Raw genomic sequence first — 17,352 nt, 5'->3', positions numbered from 1 at the left:
TATCTAATTTCCCTTAAAAAGGCTCTTAAAGACGCTTGCAAACAGGTGCGGTATTTCTGGGATGCTAAAGGACGCCGTTTCACGAATATCCTGTAGCGAGGCTTTTTTTTAATGCGTTTTGTAGAACCTGAGTTATCTGTAGTCAAAATTTGAATTTTAGAGTCTTCGCGCCTTTCTCGAGCCTCTCTTAACTTTTTCACTCGCAAAGGTCGGCGCTCCTCGCGCGGGAATTCTCCGGAGGGGTGAGCTTCCTGACCTGCCGGAGCGACGCTGCTGGCTGGCCGCGGCCATGGTAGCAGCGTGACGCCTGAAAGAATAACCATGGTTATTCTTTCAGACCATGGTTATTCTTTCAGAGACGGCCATTGCAATAACCGTGTCTGAGCGGAATTGTGCAGGGAGGGTGCGATGGAGGAGGGCGCGGGCATGAAAAAGTCGCACGAAAGGGCTCGCGAACTTTCGTGCGTGATTGTGTGTCATCTGCGGCGTGTAGAAGTGCAGTGCAGTATTTCGCTCAGGTTTTCATAACGAGAGAAGGTAGCAATCGAGCGATTTTACGTACTCACTTCAGAAGGTGTTTTACAGGCCCTTTAAAAAGCCATTTCTTACTTTCAAAGTTCATTCTTCCTATTTCTGAGCGCAACCGTAAAACAAGACCAAGCTAGAAAGCTTATCCATGAGGTGCACTAACTAAACGATTTCAAAGCGATAGCGTTAAAGGCGCCGTTACCGAGAAAAAGCGGCATCGGCGTTGTGAGCGAAAAATAGGGTCCCGTAGGGTGGCCTAGATGGCCACCGGCCGGAGAAGCAACCCAGGTGGGCCACCTAGGTCACGTGACTTTGTGGCGCCGTCGTAACATGCCGACCGCATTGTGAGCAAACTCACCACCATGACAGCTGGCACTTAAATCAACAATTGATCGCGAGAGGTTGCTTAGGAAGAGCAACCTCGGTCGCACAGCCCCCACCGTAGGCAGCGCCTGCCATTGCAGGGAAGTGGCGCATTCTTTAACCGCTGCACCATTGCTGAAGGAGTGGCGTGAGGGCTCCCAGGGAGTCAAGTTTGGAAAGACCAATTCGACATATATGGGAATTAACTCATTATTTCTCTCGCGTGATATCCTTATGGCGGAGCCTTAAGTGTCCCCTCAAATTTTTTCCGACTAATTTTTCGTCACCTCCACATAAATTGGATTAAGGGCATGGCCTGTCGCATATTTATAATTCGCTGCCCAGTTGTTCTTACACAGCTGTACAGTTACACATTTTGCTAAGACGTGCCATCTTGTGAGCATCATCGTTTCCGTAGCACTGAACGGCTGGAAAAGAGCAACTGCTGTACTGATGGGAGAACGTTCTCAGTGTATTCAGCGAGGAAAGCCAGCGCAGAGTTTCTCTAACAATTTGGCTAAAGTTGTTCTTTCATGCTTACCTTCTGTGAGCATGAAACTTATACTAATGCAATACGCCCGCCATGAAGGTAGTAAACAGCGAGAGGAAAGCCAGGGCGGTTTGTGTGAAGGGAAATCGCTCTACTGCGGTACTTTGCGTTAGCACGGTCACTCATGGACAGTGGTTCGTCAAAAGCTAAGTAAGGACCGATGACATGGCAAGTACTTCAAGAGTTTGGTCGCGGGATTCCAATCTGGTTAGTCCGCGGCCATTTAACCAAATGGTCCTAAACAGAGAGAGAGGGGGGGGGGGGGGACCTTCACGTGCAGGCCAGTATCGGGAGCGAATACAAAGCTTACGGACCACTGAATCAAGCAGCTGGCTCAAACCAGTGTGGTGAGCATGTTACGGCGGAGGAACTGCACTCACCACCGCGGTAATGGGCCGCCGAATCTCGGCCTGTTTAAGCAACCGTCACGACGTTGTTCCTCCTCCAGCTGCAGTCGACACAATATTTCCAGATGAATATTGCAGAGACGGCTATGGCGGCAGTTTGTAGTCATGTAATGTAAAACAAGCCACTAAGAAGAAACACAGGCCGAACACGAGCATCACAGTTTGGTTTAGCCAACTTATTCTGCTCTGCGTCATGCAGTGCGCCGAAGAGCGGCTAGTCAGCTTGTGTTCTGAGAGCAGGTCTATTGACTTTAAGGAGTCAATTTTGGCTCATTAGCTGCCGCGTCGACTATATCCTTAGTACCTACTTACCCACGGATAGAGTATGGCAGCGTTTCTATGTGTAAGAAGGTGCTACGCACCCTTGCAGCGTGAATCTTGTATGCGCACATCATCCACGTTTCACTCTGGATGCGAATGAACGTGCATAATTGTAACCGTTGAGTGGCGCTGTTTGAATTTAGTTTCGAAATTGATTTTTATTACTACTTGAGTCTCTGTTATCAGTCAGCATTTTATCACTGTCTTTTTATCTCTTTCTTCACAGCGAAGTGTTTCCTGGAGCGACGTCACCTCTGAGCTTGACCTACATGCGCGTCGCCTTGGATGGCTATTCCCGTGTATGTAGCGACGCTTTTTCCGTGTTTTCGAAGCGATTGTCCAAACTTGGATGTGTATAAGTGATATAAGCATGAAACTGAGGAGTTTAGTTGTATGTTTTACTACTGACCATTAACTGAATTTCTCCATTAAACTTCAGCACATTCCTACGAAGAGATTTATATTTATAGCATAGAAATTACGATCATTAAGCGACGTTATGAAGACGTGAACACTTGAATTAGAAAAACACATTTGCTGATTCCTTTCCGAGATAAATACAGGACGAAAAGTAGAAATACACGGCTATGAAGTAATCGGAACACATATATAAGAATTTAACAGGAATTTAACTCATATTTCGGAAAAGGAAATCGGATGAACAATGCTTGGGCAGGAATCAGCCAGATATAAGCTTGAGGAATATATGCAAAACTAAGCAATCGAACAGCGTATGTTACGTCGTCATTGCTATTTTATTATGCACCGTTGTAAATTCATCCCTGACCCTCAACGCCTAGTGTTCCAGGTAAATACTTGCTGCAATAGATTAGTTCCTCAAGCTGAAACAAAATAACCGTAGTTTTCATACTGCCCCCCCCCCCCCCCCCCCCCCCACAGTCGCACAGCACGACTAGGGAGAATGAAACTTTATTAGAGATTTTTGGCAAGGTGCATATTACCAGCGCTACCTCTAACCTAGTACAACGAGCCGTCCATTCGCAAGCGCAGGTGGTCCGGAGGCGGCAGGTGTGTGCCATGTGGCCATGTGCGCATGCGCCCTAGAGACGCGGCACAAGTTAAGAGGTAGCATAAAGCGCTAAACGCTATACTAACGGTCTATAATAAGAGTCGACTGAAAACCGACGAGACTTTCTTGCGCTTATAGGAAAACAGCAAATATTAAATGAGTCTCTGAGGCCAGCCTCGAAAGCTAGTATGACGAGGTAACAATCAAGCAAACTGCTGTGTACCTCGCGATTGGCTTTGTAGCTATGTTCCAGAAAATAACGAAAAAACTCAACAACGGCAACGTGAAGACAGGACGTGAACTAGAAAAGTGGTGCACTGAAGGACTTTTTTTTTTGCTGCCGATCTGAACTGGAACACAATCTCAGGGAGCAAAGGATAACAGCAAAAAAAGAGATTGCACCGTATCATGAAGATCTAGAGGAAATTCGTAGTCTTACAGGCACTGAATAAATGATAGCAATGGCAAGTGCTGCACTGAAAGCGCTAGCTGGGCGTCCGCACATACGGTCTATGCGCAATAACTTTTTAAGTACTCGCTCCTCTATAAAACAATGCAGGCGCGCAGTATTCCCACATTTGCACTGCCGTAATGCAGACTCTTTGTTATGTTTCAGCAATAGACCAAGGCTTGTGTTCGGCGACCTGTGTCAGTTGTTATAGCCACACTGTTACGCTGAAATGTAAACAATCATATTACATCTGGTGTTAGGGTATTGCGGTTGTTTTCGGTTGTTTTTACTGTGGTAATAAACGACACATGCTTCGCGGAATTTAGAAATAAGGGAAGTGATGGTACTTAAAAGTTGAAGTATAAGAAGTTGGCAGGGAATTTTCTCCTCGAAGGAGAGAACCAGCTGCTGCTCAGAGTAGCAAAGTGGATACCAAGTGGAAGGCAAATGCATTCTAAGGCAGCAGACGCTCGAGGAGTGTTGCGAGGCGAGGAAGCTTACTGGTATGTAGGTTGCCTCAAACTGACGCAACACAGGCCACCACTGAGAGAGGCTTTTTGACCCGCTGTGCAAATGAACTCGCTTGTGAAGATAACTTCGATGCAGTACAAAAGCGTCGCCGAGAGAATAGCTAGCATAACATAGCAGCTCTTGAGCGAATCGATCTCGCATGACTCAATACGTATGCAAATGCTAATCCTGGTAATACTGATCTCTGTTTTCTGCAGCCCTTTGGGGTTCGGTTGATGGTTGCCTTCGGCCCCGACACATCGCAGTACGTGTCGCCGTGGATGCCGTTGCACCGCTACAACTACTTCATGTGGTTCTCTGACGTGAGTCCTGATATGTATCCACATTTGGAGATATATCTGATATATCCACACCGTGGTATGGAGTCACATCTTGGAGGGGGATAGTTTGGTTTGTACTATGCATTTCTTGAAATGTTGGGGTGGAATGATTGCTAGGCCAATATGTGCTCCCAGTGATAAGTTCCGCTCTCGGGGATGAAGCGCAGCCACTCCTGACGTCCAACCGTTTTTTTTTTTTGATACCCTCTTTATTCTGAGGGTACTGAACACACTCCACCACATAGACCACAATAAATAGAGAAGATGATTGCGCGAAAAATAATAATTATCCAAGTTTGTGGTCATAGCAAAAATGACAATAAAGAGAAATACAGATGAAAAGATGGATATATGCTTAACTGACACATTCGGGAACATACCACTGTTTTTTCCTGTGCGCTCGGGGCCTGTCAGTGAATATTTGGAAAGAATAGCCAAACTATGCAATAAAAGCTTCATTCTTAATCGAACGATAAGATATAGCTCCTCTGTCCCCTGGCTGAAGAGTGATATTTTGCCCCTGTCTTGCTGTGACTGAAGCGCATGATACGTCACAGTAACATGGATAATTTGGCTCGATTTCACATAACAGTAATTAAACTTTATACTTAACTACACAGTACTAAATATTTATACTGTCGCGTTCCCTTACGCGCACTGCGAAGAAATAACAATCTTAAAATACGTAACTACGTCTGACCTTTTGATATAATCTATCTCTCTTTTAATCAATGGCGAAACTGTCGCCGAACACACAGGAATTCCCATTCTGCTATTGGTTAATTCAATTGCGCTTTTACACGATATAAAAACATGGTTCCATTTTGTTCAATTTCTACTCGTGCAAACTCGATCATTGAGGTCGTAGCTACCAGCGAAGACATTTCAATCTCATTCCGTGTCTTGACAAAATGCCCTGCACCTGATGGAATTTCGAAGATATTTCCTGCACGGAATTTAGTTTCGTCTTCTGTCTACCTTAGAATAACTTTTCAAAAATCACTTTGCACAGCCTATATTTCCTCCTCACTGAAACGGGCCGCAGAACTTTAAATTTACATTACCGACGGTGAGAAACTTCTCTCCTATTATACATTTAGGGCAGTCTCATAGACCACATGTTCATGTAAAGTGCTTGAACATGAAAATTCCAAGCATGTAATGAAATTTCATTTACCACCTGGCTCCTTACTGAGTGCTCAGCATCGTTTCCTTTCACACTTCACTCTCATTGCTCGCTTTAACTCTTGTGATTCATCCTAGCCGACGAAACTTCACAAGTGCCCATCTCTCTGTCTTTGGACCATTACAACTTTTACTCCAAAATTATACCTTACCTGGTGGATTAACCTCTAAGATCCGTCTCTACAGCGATAAGACATAACTAAGGTTCAAAAACACTTGGTCACCACGTTTTTGATCAGTCTCGCCAAATTCTCCGCTTGGTGTAATACCTGTGAGAAGATCGTCAATTTTAGTAAACAGACATGACAATCACTAAGTGCTCGTCTTATGTATGTTGTCGTCATCCATTCAACAGATAGTAACTACAGAGGGCATTAACAAAAAAAAATATAGACATCATGACATCCGATTCGAGATGCTGCGACAGCAGTTGTAGTCATCATCTAGATTACTTTAATGAATCGTTTTACTCTAAGTCGAGGTTTCACACACGCGCAAGAAATTTTCTGGGGGTGGGAGGTGGGGCACCCCGCATCAAGGCTGGTGGCGTGGGATGGTGAATGGTGGGTGGTGGTTCCGGAGGGCAGCTGGCTTCCAAATCGCCATCTTTGAAATAGATTTCACTCTCTTTTTCTTCCACTGCTACGTGGCTTGTAATGGTTGGAGGCCTTGTGAAGTTTGCAGATAGGTGGACGGTGGTGGGTGGCACTTCTGAAGGGCTTTACTTGCCGAAGTGTCACACAGAAGGCGCCGGCATTTTCGACAATTGCCACAGGTACTTTCGGTATGATACCTCAGCTTCGTATTTACCTACAAGACACATCGGCCACATAAAGGATGGACCAGTAAGAAGTTGCGGCGCTCATTGCGCGGAGCTCCTAAAGACACCGAATTATCAACGTACAGGCGCCTGAAGTGTAAAATGGAGCATTCGAGCGGTCGACAAACTTAATCTTAGCACGCTGTCACTACAGAAACGCATGCACGGGGCGAGGGTCCTGTGGACCCACCCCGCTGTTTCGACGCTCGGTTTATACTCCGCGCGGGCGAAGCCGATCTGCTCCAGTCACTGTTCGCCAGGGGTGCTTTTTTAATGCTTTGTGCAAGGATTTAGCGCTGGCACGCCGTGATCCGGTGGTTGAAGATTGGCCTCGAAGCGAAGAGTGAATAACGACGGACACGCGAACACGCCATCCGGAAGTTGTCACATTCTTGAAGAAACAGAAAGCATGGACCATGGAAGACTAGCCCCCATCAAAATTATCATCAGCGACCTTTATTTAACATTCTTCCTCGTATAAGAAATAGTACCCTTTCGAGAGGAAATAGTTTTGAAAGTGGCTATAAAATGCGTGCATTATGCAGAGCAAAGGCCAATGAGCACTTCTGCCGCATACCATCGAGGGCAAAAGTAACAGACACCCCCATCCAAGTCCCGACCCGCACCACTCTGCGTGGGGGCGCCATTTTAGAAAACACTTCTGGTGTCGAGACCGGCGCTGTGGGCCCCTCAGAACACAGAAGTGCTTTGTCAGGTGGCGCCCTTGCGTAGAATGGCACGGGTCGGGACTTGGAGGTGGCGTCTATTACTTTTGGCCCGACGGTTCAGTTCCTTGAAAACAAGCCGATAATTTGTAAATATTAAAGAAAATTCCCATTTCCGCACCTGCCGGCATCGCTCGGTGCCGGTCTCTTGCGCGGGTCCTACCACACGAGGTCGTTTGGCTCGCGTGATATCAGGTCGTGAGCGGCTGCCATTGGATCGCCTAAAACGCAGCGGCGTTCGTAGAAAAAGCAGGCGAATGAGGCGGCGAGTGGTGCCGTGGCGAGAAAGCGAGCCGCCCCCCCCCCCCCCCCCCCCTTCAAGAAAAAAAAAGTAAACCCAGCTGGATGGTGCATTCACGGGCGGAGCGAGGCACCGGCCGATAATCTTATTTGTTTCCTTGTTCGCTCCGGCGTATGTATTAGGAAAGAGAACGAGGAAGGCTGCATTTATTCGCCTATATATGTGGCGCTGCATGAGCTAGACCAAACATGCTTGTTGGTGGATGATGATGGATGATTCAAGGTACAACGGTCTTTCGCTTGTCTTACCTTCGGGCAAAACCGTTTCAGGTTTGCCACGCTTCACCGTTTCCGGCTACCGGTTGCCTAAGTTGAAGCTTGCGTTCGAGTTTCGAGCCAAATGTTGCAGTGCCTTCTGGGAAAGCAAACACTCTATTAAGTCCTCTTCAAAGAGCGGCGCTTTAAAACAATTTTTATGGCGGTGTCTCTCTATACATATCACGTGTCTTGTGAGCCGCTTAAGAGCTCGAAGTGCAGAAACGTACGTCACATAACCAGTTTTCAACTGCCAAGCGGAATCTTCAACACTTAAGCTGCCTATCCTTCCTCTTGCTGTTCCCTTACTCTCCGGTGCAATGAAAAAACCTAATTACCTCTTCATCTCACAGAACATGTAATCGGCTTGCGGTTGCACCTCCATTAGTTTGTTAAATAGTGACGTGTGCTCTGATCTGTTGGCCAGTTGGGCTTGCTGCATCGCTGTGTGGCGATTATCCATGGACTAAAAAGCGCAATAGAAACTACTACGAAGTTTCTCCTTACTGGATTATGCTTTATGTCAAGTTTAGTAGGGTTGAAGAATTTCTGCAAACATTTCGACACAGAGAAAGCCGGGAGGGATGCAAGAGAAAACTTGTACAGGGTGTTTCACCTGACTCTGCACATTTTAAAAATTTAGGTTTTTGATTTAGAAGGGCGTTTTTTTTTGGTACAGCATTGTCAGCGGTGCAGTACATCAGCATACGCTAAGACGTTGTAACTAGCAGGAGGGTTAACTAATATCGAATTGTTAGCTTTGTAGCTATTACTGTTAGGCTTTTTAATTATTGACAGGCATGTATCGCACTGCCAGTAATACCTATACAGTTTTTAGAACTTCGAAAACGTGGTTAACCTCGGCACTGTGGCGCGACAAATTTTGGCTACATCGCACTAAAATACATGTGCTTTCGAGAGTCTTGCAGGCAAAAAAACCACTCCAGTGCATATAACTCGTAGAAATAGCCAAAATTTTTGGGGCACAGAGCAGAGAATAAGCGCGTTTTCAAAATTCTAAAAACTGATATGGATATTACTTACGTGGATTACATGCCTCTCGATAATTAAGGAGCTTAAAATCAATAGTTAAAAAGTTAACTATTTAGTATTATTTAACCAGCCTGCTCGTTAGCACGTCTTAGCTGTGTTCTGATGTACTGCACCGCTGACAGTGTTTTGCAGAAAAAAAAAACGCTCTTTTAACTCAAAAAGCCTATTTTCGAAAATTGGGCAGTCTTAGGTGAAAAACCCTGAATACATTGGGTCACTGGGGATTATACCCAGCACCTACCGCATGCAAGACGGGTGCTCAACCATATGCAATCATAGGCTTTATGCCAGCTGATTGGGGGTTGATTTTCTCAGTTCTGTACCTCTCAGAAAATTACTTCTTAACGTAGGTGTCTCGGTCCAGTCTGGATGATACCTTTCTGATACGCATGCATTGATGGCGCATGCGGCTGCTGGCACTTTGTAGGTTGTCTGCCATAAAATGATGGTTATTTCGGCCCTTCACGTGGTGCACTTCTCTGTTCTAATCGTAGGGGCACCAGAAGACAGGTCCGGACGCCACTGGTCTGGACAAGTCACTCATGTACAGCGTCATGGGACGGGATGTAAGCGAAGAGCTTGCAGCTGGCGTCAAGCGGAAACGGCCTCTCGACAAAAAGAAGCTACCCTTGCAATTGTACAACACCGCGAAGGTGAGTAGTTCATCCGATTAATGCATCATCTACGCAACAACAAATCAAGCAATCAGAACCAAATCTGCGATCACTTTTTCGACTTAAAACACTTCATTTGGTAGCTTAGTGCATGGTTTTTAAGAAAAATAACGAAGCTTCACTCACGTGCAACAATGACGCACTTGACCAACTTCCTTCCTTGATGCAACCGCGTTTGCTTCTGCGGTGCCCTCACAAGCTTTGACGCAGTAAAGTGCAAGCACTACATAAGCAAGCTGTTGATTCTGTAAACGATGTTCTTTGCACATCTTATTTTTACTTCACCTTGCTGCTTAAAATAGAGTTCTGACTAAAAAATATGCACCATTCACTGTAATCAGCGAAGTACAGGCCCGGTTTCTTGGGTGAATGCTACTGAGTAATGTCTCACTTACTTGAAATTCACTCTGCCTCGGGATATTACCCTAAACAAACTGGGTATGGTAATTTGAGGTTACTGAATGCACGATCAGGTCACATGTAGTGCTTACGCCGCTGGCAGCCTTGGCGATCAGGGCTTGTGTCAGGAATGGTGAAATCTTGGAAGCCTCTGATATCTTTGGCTCTGTTTTTCCCTCTTTAGATTGAGTGGTTATGGAGCACTTGGGGCAACTGTAAATATTCCCAATCGTGTTAAAGGAGCTTTTCGGGGCGAGAAATACATGAAATGTTTGCGTTTTAAACAAGGCCATTGTGAAAGAAAGCATGGGTTGCATGCATTTCCTAATTTTTCTCTTCTGCCTATTCTTTTGAACAGATGATGCTTACTGTCAAGCAAGGCTTGGAAAAGGTTGCAGCCGAAACTGAGGCGCTCGAGCTATCGGTGAATGAAGAGATGACTGCAGAGGAGATATATGAGTACATTGGCCGCAGCCTACCGCACCTTCGCGAGGTATGGCAAGCCCAAAACATGGCTTCGAAAAATCAACGTGCAAATAGCATGCAGAAACTCCAAACAAATCATTTGCCTTACTGAGAGTATGAAGCGTATTAAACACGGTTGTTTAGCCTGTTTCTTTATAAGTGACTCTTTTTATAAACATATGCTGTAAATGTATCCTGAATCGGCATGGAAGAGCAAAATTTATCTTTCAGTAATTGGTTTTATCTCGCTATGATGTTTAGAAGAAAAATGTTAACTCGTTTTATACATGTCTTTACCGTAGCATGAACCCGATGGCGCGCAAATAACCAAATGAATATTCCTGAAGCAATGTACGTCGTTCAAAGGAGAGTCACACTTTACATTCTACAGCCCCCGGGCGCTCCAGAAAGTTCGCCCGTGTAATTATGACCTCTTTTCAGTATCGAAACAAAGCTGGCAAGGCAAAATTTTCAGAATTACCAGATGTATTTAAGTTCTCTTTATTCAGCTATTTTGCCGCGAATTGAGCAAAATTAGCTTCCATAGTCTGTTTTTGTTTCGTCTCCCAGGTGATTAGTTTCATAACGGTGTGCCGTTTAACGTCCACGCGATTTCCTTTTCTATTTCATAGTAAACAGGAGGCGAAACCAGAAGGGCATATGACCATACATCTTTTTTTTACATTGAGTCAGTTTTAAATCCAGAATGTAGCCGGGGATGAATACTGCCTGAAGAAAACTTACATGGTGAATCCCAAGAAAAAGTAAAAAAATGGCTTTGGTTCAACGTCGCTTGAACCTAGATATACGAACGAAAGGTCTGTTAAGCATGGTCTGCAGTGTCTCGACACAAATGTCGTGGTCAAGGGTCAAAGTCAAAGGTCAAGGTCAGGTACCCAAGGGTCATATGATCGCGTGGTCATACTACCACAGCTTGGGCTATGCCACCACGCAGTTAAGTTCGATTTGACCTTGTGATGCATTGATGGTCATTGTCTCATCCACATCGAAATCAGAAGTTGTATCCCGAGGAGTAGAGCGCTCGATCTAAACATAAAACTGCAGCACTAATCGAGCGCTGCAGCGATCTTGCTTTCGTGACAAAGTGTGCCTTGCGTACACCAAGTCGTTTAAAGAAGCGGCTTTCCCATATACCGTAAATTTCTATTTTTCTCACTAAGTCTGAGATTCATCTGTCGGATACAAGGGAGAGGCCAATTAAGATATTTCTTGTTTACAAAATTAGTACAAAAGGCTCATTACTAAGGTGGTGCGAATGTTCAGAAATTCTGGATAAGAATCGAACATTATAATATTTTATATTCCCGTTAGATCCAATGTACAATTTCGGACTTTAAGAAGGGCTCGAGTATCGGAGGAGAATGCAATATCCGAGAGTACATTATGTGCATAGTTGCGGTTTTTTTTTGTTAGCGGGGCAAGGTTTTCTGATCTTCTCCCACGGTGAGGTATGGCGCCTCTGTGCACTATTCTCCAGGTTATGTGAAAGCGATTAGCCTGTTTTGTTGAGTTTAGGCAATGAATATGAGCGCAGTTGTGGTCTTCGCCTACTCATGTCACGCATGACGAGAATGATCGTGCTATGCTGCTCGAGAAGCGGAGATATACGGCCTCAAGTCGAAAAGGAAGCATAGGGAAATGCTCAGCTAAGACTCCGCCCTCAGCGACACAGTGCTCGAAGAGCACTTCGTATTGAGGTGTTCCTGCGAGAAAGGAGTACGTGAGAGCTCAAGGACATAATAGGGGCAATGATGGCACCGGATCGGCGATTTTCAAGCGTCGTCGAATGCAGTGGTTTCAAAGACGTTATGGGAGACCCTATTGCTATACTCGAAATGCCCACCTGTACTCGAAATGCCCACCGGCGTGGGTGCTTTTACCTTGAATGCACCAGGCTATAAAAGCATAAATCAGGGCCTCTGAAGGTTGTACGAATCTTCTATTCATTAACAACACGTTAAGATAACACGCTAGTTAGGATTATATGTGGCTCACTTGTACTCTTCTCACGCCGGTCTCAGGGAACTCTTCACGCTGAATTCTGCTTCGACACTTTTTAAACACGTAATCTATCAGATCCGAGCCATGCATTTCTGATAAATGTTTACCGATGCACCTTTCAACTAGATTCTGTCATCTAGTGTGTGGAGATAAAAGTCTAATTGTTAATACCTGAACCTGTGCTTCATTGCTTCGTACCTCGCCACGGTGGCTCAGTGGTTAGGGCGCTCGGCTACTGATCCGGAGTTCCCGGGTTCGAACCCGACCGCGGCGGCTGCGTTTTTATGGAGGAAAAACACTAAGGCGCCCGTGTGCTGTGCGATGTCAGTGCACGTTAAAGATCCCCAGCCAATACGGCACCTCTCTCTCTTCCTTTCTTCTTTCACTCCCTCCCTTATCCCTTCCCTTACGGCGCGGCGTGTCCAACGATATATGAGACAGATACCCCGCCATTTCCTTTCCCCAAAAACCAATTAAATTATTAAATACCTGATTCGATGTTCGAATCCAAGTTTTTGTATTCGTTTCTGATTCGAAAATTTGAAATTATTCCAACCCTACTTATTACGCAAGCAGTTGCTAACGCAAATGGTTGGCCGTATTGATTGTTAAAGTCACAATGCTGGCGTTGGAGGCATTGGCGTATCTTGCGAAAAAAAAAAGTCAACAGATAGCTGAATCTGAAGACTGCTTGAGAACTATTTCAGAAACGAGTAAAGAAGGCCGCATTTACAGAGAGCGAAATGAAATGTGATTAGACGCTAAGAAATATTTAAATGAGAAGACGGTCTAGAGCAAGCGTCGTTTACAATTTCTGCGTGGCTACACTTTGTAATTAGCATTGCTTATGGCGTTTTTTTCTTTTACAGCCTACAGCGCATTTACTGAAGTCATTTGCATGCTCCTCTCTCTACAACCTCATTATTCTTCAAATTCTTGGAAGAGCAAACGGAGGTTTGTTGCTTTTGCTTTTGTTTGCTTTTTTTGCTTGCTTTTGTTTTCTTTTTGCGAAAAAACCGCTGGGGATTTGTTCTTGCGTTCGAAGTTTGCCTGTTTCTTGTATGAAGCCACCAATATTCTTACTGTACTGCATATGATGATGCATCAGCCTTTGTTTTCTTAGAAATTTCTCAATACATCAGTGCTGTTACTATAACTGAATGTCTTGAAAATGCACCTACCCTTCGAGGTTGACGGAAATACCTTTTAGTTAATTTAAACGCACCATACACTCAGTAGCCCAGTGCTATCTGAGGGCGTCGGATGTGCTGTTTTCACTAAAATGCAAACACAGACCGTTGACACAAAAGATGAATTGTTGCACAGCTGAGAAAACTGTGGTAAGCTGTGAAAGCTGTAAAAGGAGCATTTGCTCGGAAAAGCTAACGGCGCCAAATTTAATAGCCCTACAGTTCACAGTTCTCGGAGTAAAAAAAAATGCTTCAACGCATAAAATAGCACCTTGCTACAATAAACTGACAGTTGTTCCTTAAAATGCGAAATTAGCAGCAAAAGAATGAAACTGTGCATTTATTTTCGCACAAAACTGACTGCATAATTTTCAGAAGCTGCGACCAGGTGGCACTGCAGTTTTGCCATTAACTTTGGAAAAATCACCCAGAGAAACGATTTGACTTACATGTTGTTCTGAAAAAGAGCATTGCGCTTTTTTTTGTAAAAATTATTTACCTATGCTGGTTGTATGGCGATGCTGGTAGTATTTTTTGTAACTGCACGTCTGCTTTTTGAAACTCTTGCGCAATTTAAGTGGCTCATGGAGGTAGGATTCCAACAGTTCGCCTTACTGGTCCCGAAGCATGTAAAAGCTTGATTAAAAGCTTTGTGAAATTTTAAATGCATCACATAGCTATCGGCATCTCGATGGCCTTGGCTTTCAACGTTTGCCATTGAACTTGGCTCTACCTTAAGGGCATATCTTCAAGCATTATGAACATTCTCAGGCGCAGTTTCTCGGTATGATAATGTTGTTGAAAAGCACCGATTATTCATTCCGCGAAACGATACATCATCTGTTCTTGCCATCCGCAAAGTTTTTCATATGTGGCCAAAGGCGTCCTCGCTTTAATTCCCCACTTTATTGCTCGCGGTACTTTGTAGCCGAGCTGTACGTAGGCCATCAGTAGGGAGTGTGCCGTAAACAACAATACAAATGTAAAAAACAAGGCAAACACGCTGTTTATTTGTGCTGGATAGGACGTAACGTCATCGCCAGCAGTCGGATCGCATCATGTAGCACACATTACTCTTAGCGTACTGGCCTCGAACAGCCTTTGTCAAAAGTTGAAAGCCCAGGGGAGTCTGCTTCCAAACCGTGTAGTAGGGCTCTGGTTGCATCCATAGGACTCCTAACTTTTGGACGAAGGAGGGCGAAAGTTGTTCTCAGCTTCCAGATCTCTGGGGATGCATAACGATGCATAACCCGCCTGGCTTGTAAACTTTTGACAAAGGCTGTGCATCAGAAACCTGTAGCATCTTTCGCTTCAAGCATGCATTTCAAGGAGTCAGCAATGTGCTCTGTGTACGTACAACCTTTGTAAAAAAAAATTCAAAAGGACACCTAAATATAAAGCATATATATTGGTAAGTGATAGCATTTGAAGCTGTTGATGCCTTCACCGAAAATGATATTACTTTTTGTCTGATGACGTTACAAACCCCAGCCAATGGGCAAATTTTATGACGGGAGACGCATTTTTTCTCGATGAAGCTTTTAATGCTCCAAAATTAAAATCTACAGGTAGTCAGGTTCGTTTCTTGGGTATGCAGTTGGCTCGATAGGCATCGCCAGCGCTCTTAATGTCTCAGGGTTAAGTGCAGCTGTCGTTGTCACTCTTTCAGTTCTTAGGGGGTTCCCGCTGTGCCAAAAGGGTGTCATTGTAAAGCCAATCCCGTTTTACAGGGCATCTTCGCAGGGGGTATTTCTTGTGAGAATGCCCCAGTTTCAGCTCAAGGGTGAAGTTCTAAGCAAGCCAACACCGCTGTTTCGTGCATTGAAGCTTGTTTGAAATTGTCACGGGCGTGTCTTGTCGCATGAATTCATGGCGCTTATGTTGAAACAACTGCCATTTTAAGCAGGCTTACTTCAGCGACGCCGCTTTTGTATTTTCGCAGAGCTGAACAGTGAAGTCTTCAATGAGTTGTCCAAGATTCTTCTCGGTGGAGACGTAGAAAGCGCCGATGTGCCTCGGATGATCCAGGTAGAGTATAAGAATGTAAAAACATTTTTTCTTTAAAGAAGCAAAGTGCTTGTCCGACCAAAGAAATTGCAACGGCCCGCGCAAGATATATGGGGCGCCTCAAATTATTCAGTAAAATTATTATATGAAAAGACCTGAAAGACACTTAGAGGAAGTGTGTGCAGTTCGACTGTGCGGGGAGGCGTACATTATTAGCGCGAGAGAGTGGAATAAAAAGACGAGTAGTAAAAATTAACAAGAACTTTCTATTTTTTTAGGGTGCAACATTATATTGCAAAATTGAAGGCCTTCAATATGGAAGGAAACACAGTTTATAAAACTTCTGAGCTGCCATTGTAGTTCTCACTATCGAACGCGAAAAATACCCTCTTGATAGCTAGCTAATTGCTTTGCTTGGTTGCATATTGCTAAAATGATGTCCCTGCGCGTGGTATCGTCACTGGCATCATGCCAACTTTTTCTACGTATTAAAAGCCGCAAACTGCGTCTGTATTTCATTCAAGCAACGCCATTTTATACATGTGGAATGTGGGAAAACCAACTTGAAGAGCTTTCACGAGCTTTCTTTTCTCGCGTTCGATGCCATGAACCGTAATGCCTAATCAGAAATTTGAAAAACTGGGCCTTTCTTTGATTTAGCTGGCCTTCAACTTCGCAGTTTACTATGTGCCCTAAACTCCAAAATTTGAAAGTTAATTAGATTTAGTCAATTAATCGTGTTTTTGTTGCCCTTTATGACTGAAATAATGTCCGCCTCTTTCGTACAATCAGTCTGTATAGAGACCACACTATTGAGAAGGAGAAACCAGTGTTGACTAATTTTAGACACGCGATATTGCGACCTTTCCATTAGTTTCACAGAATTTACGTTCCGATATTCCTTTCACGCGTTTGGCATCCTGCGGTAAGCGGTGCCAAGCGCATTCACTACCGCCTTGTGAACTGTGTCCTGGGCATCATGTGACCAGAATTCATAGCACGTTTTCTTTGCTTCAGTGTTGTTGTGTAGAACTGCTACCTTCCCAAGAATATTTGCTGTAATTGCTAACTCCGAATGATTAAAGAGATCTTAACAAATAAGTATGGCGCTAAATGTTTAGTTGAAAGGATTCCACGTAGCCCGCTATTTCAGTGAGAAAAGTCTCCGCACCTGAAAGCTCCGAATTATGTCGATCATGTTTGGTTTTTTATTATGTGTAGAAATCGCACACAGCTGGGCGTTTCTGCATGCGGGAAACGCTAACATGTACTGAGACATGTCAGCGCTCGTTAAAGATCGCGAGGTGGTCGATATTATTCAGGAGCTCTGCACAACGGAGACTTTATCGTTAACTCACGAGCGCAACTGTAGTCCATGTAACCGTCTGCTGCCTAATGCTGGAGGTTTATAAGATGGAATATTTAACGGATTTCACTGTAAGCTAAAAGAAGTGCCCCCTGCTTATAACTGATGTGGCGTTTGGAAGAATATGGCGAGGTGTTGCTGAGCACGATTTCGTAGGTTGTGGCCCCACCGCCGTAACCACACTTTTGAGAAAGGTGAAAATTAAAGCGTCTGCACAATAAAGAGCACCAGGCGCTCTAAATCATTCTAGACCCATCTTTTCCGGGACTCCTTGCCGGCCGCGAACTCCTTGGACTGGTTATTAATATTATTTATGAATGCACTAGCACTAGAAGCCCCACGGGGTCAAAATGCATCGTCAGTCATAAATTCCACCCACTGGCTCCAGTT

At 44.5% G+C, this 17,352-nt stretch overlaps 1 protein-coding gene across 1 annotated transcript in view; it reads left to right on the top strand.

Annotated features, from left to right (window-relative positions):
• Nucleotides 1–17,352, top strand: part of LOC144124834 (rifampicin phosphotransferase-like) — an 83,290-nt gene that overhangs the window by 45,754 nt on the left and 20,184 nt on the right. The window contains exons 23-28 of the mRNA XM_077657736.1: nucleotides 2,396–2,468; nucleotides 4,379–4,483; nucleotides 9,334–9,492; nucleotides 10,271–10,405; nucleotides 13,269–13,353; nucleotides 15,532–15,617. Coding sequence (XP_077513862.1) covers nucleotides 2,396–2,468; nucleotides 4,379–4,483; nucleotides 9,334–9,492; nucleotides 10,271–10,405; nucleotides 13,269–13,353; nucleotides 15,532–15,617 — 643 coding nt within the window. The remainder of the gene's footprint in view (nucleotides 1–2,395; nucleotides 2,469–4,378; nucleotides 4,484–9,333; nucleotides 9,493–10,270; nucleotides 10,406–13,268; nucleotides 13,354–15,531; nucleotides 15,618–17,352) is intronic.

The sequence above is a fragment of the Amblyomma americanum genome, chromosome 3, assembly GCF_052857255.1.
Source record: "Amblyomma americanum isolate KBUSLIRL-KWMA chromosome 3, ASM5285725v1, whole genome shotgun sequence".
Taxonomy (NCBI): Eukaryota; Metazoa; Arthropoda; class Arachnida; order Ixodida; family Ixodidae; genus Amblyomma; species Amblyomma americanum.
The sequence above is the reverse complement of the archived record's forward strand: the minus strand, read 5'-3'. Positions and strand labels throughout refer to the sequence as shown.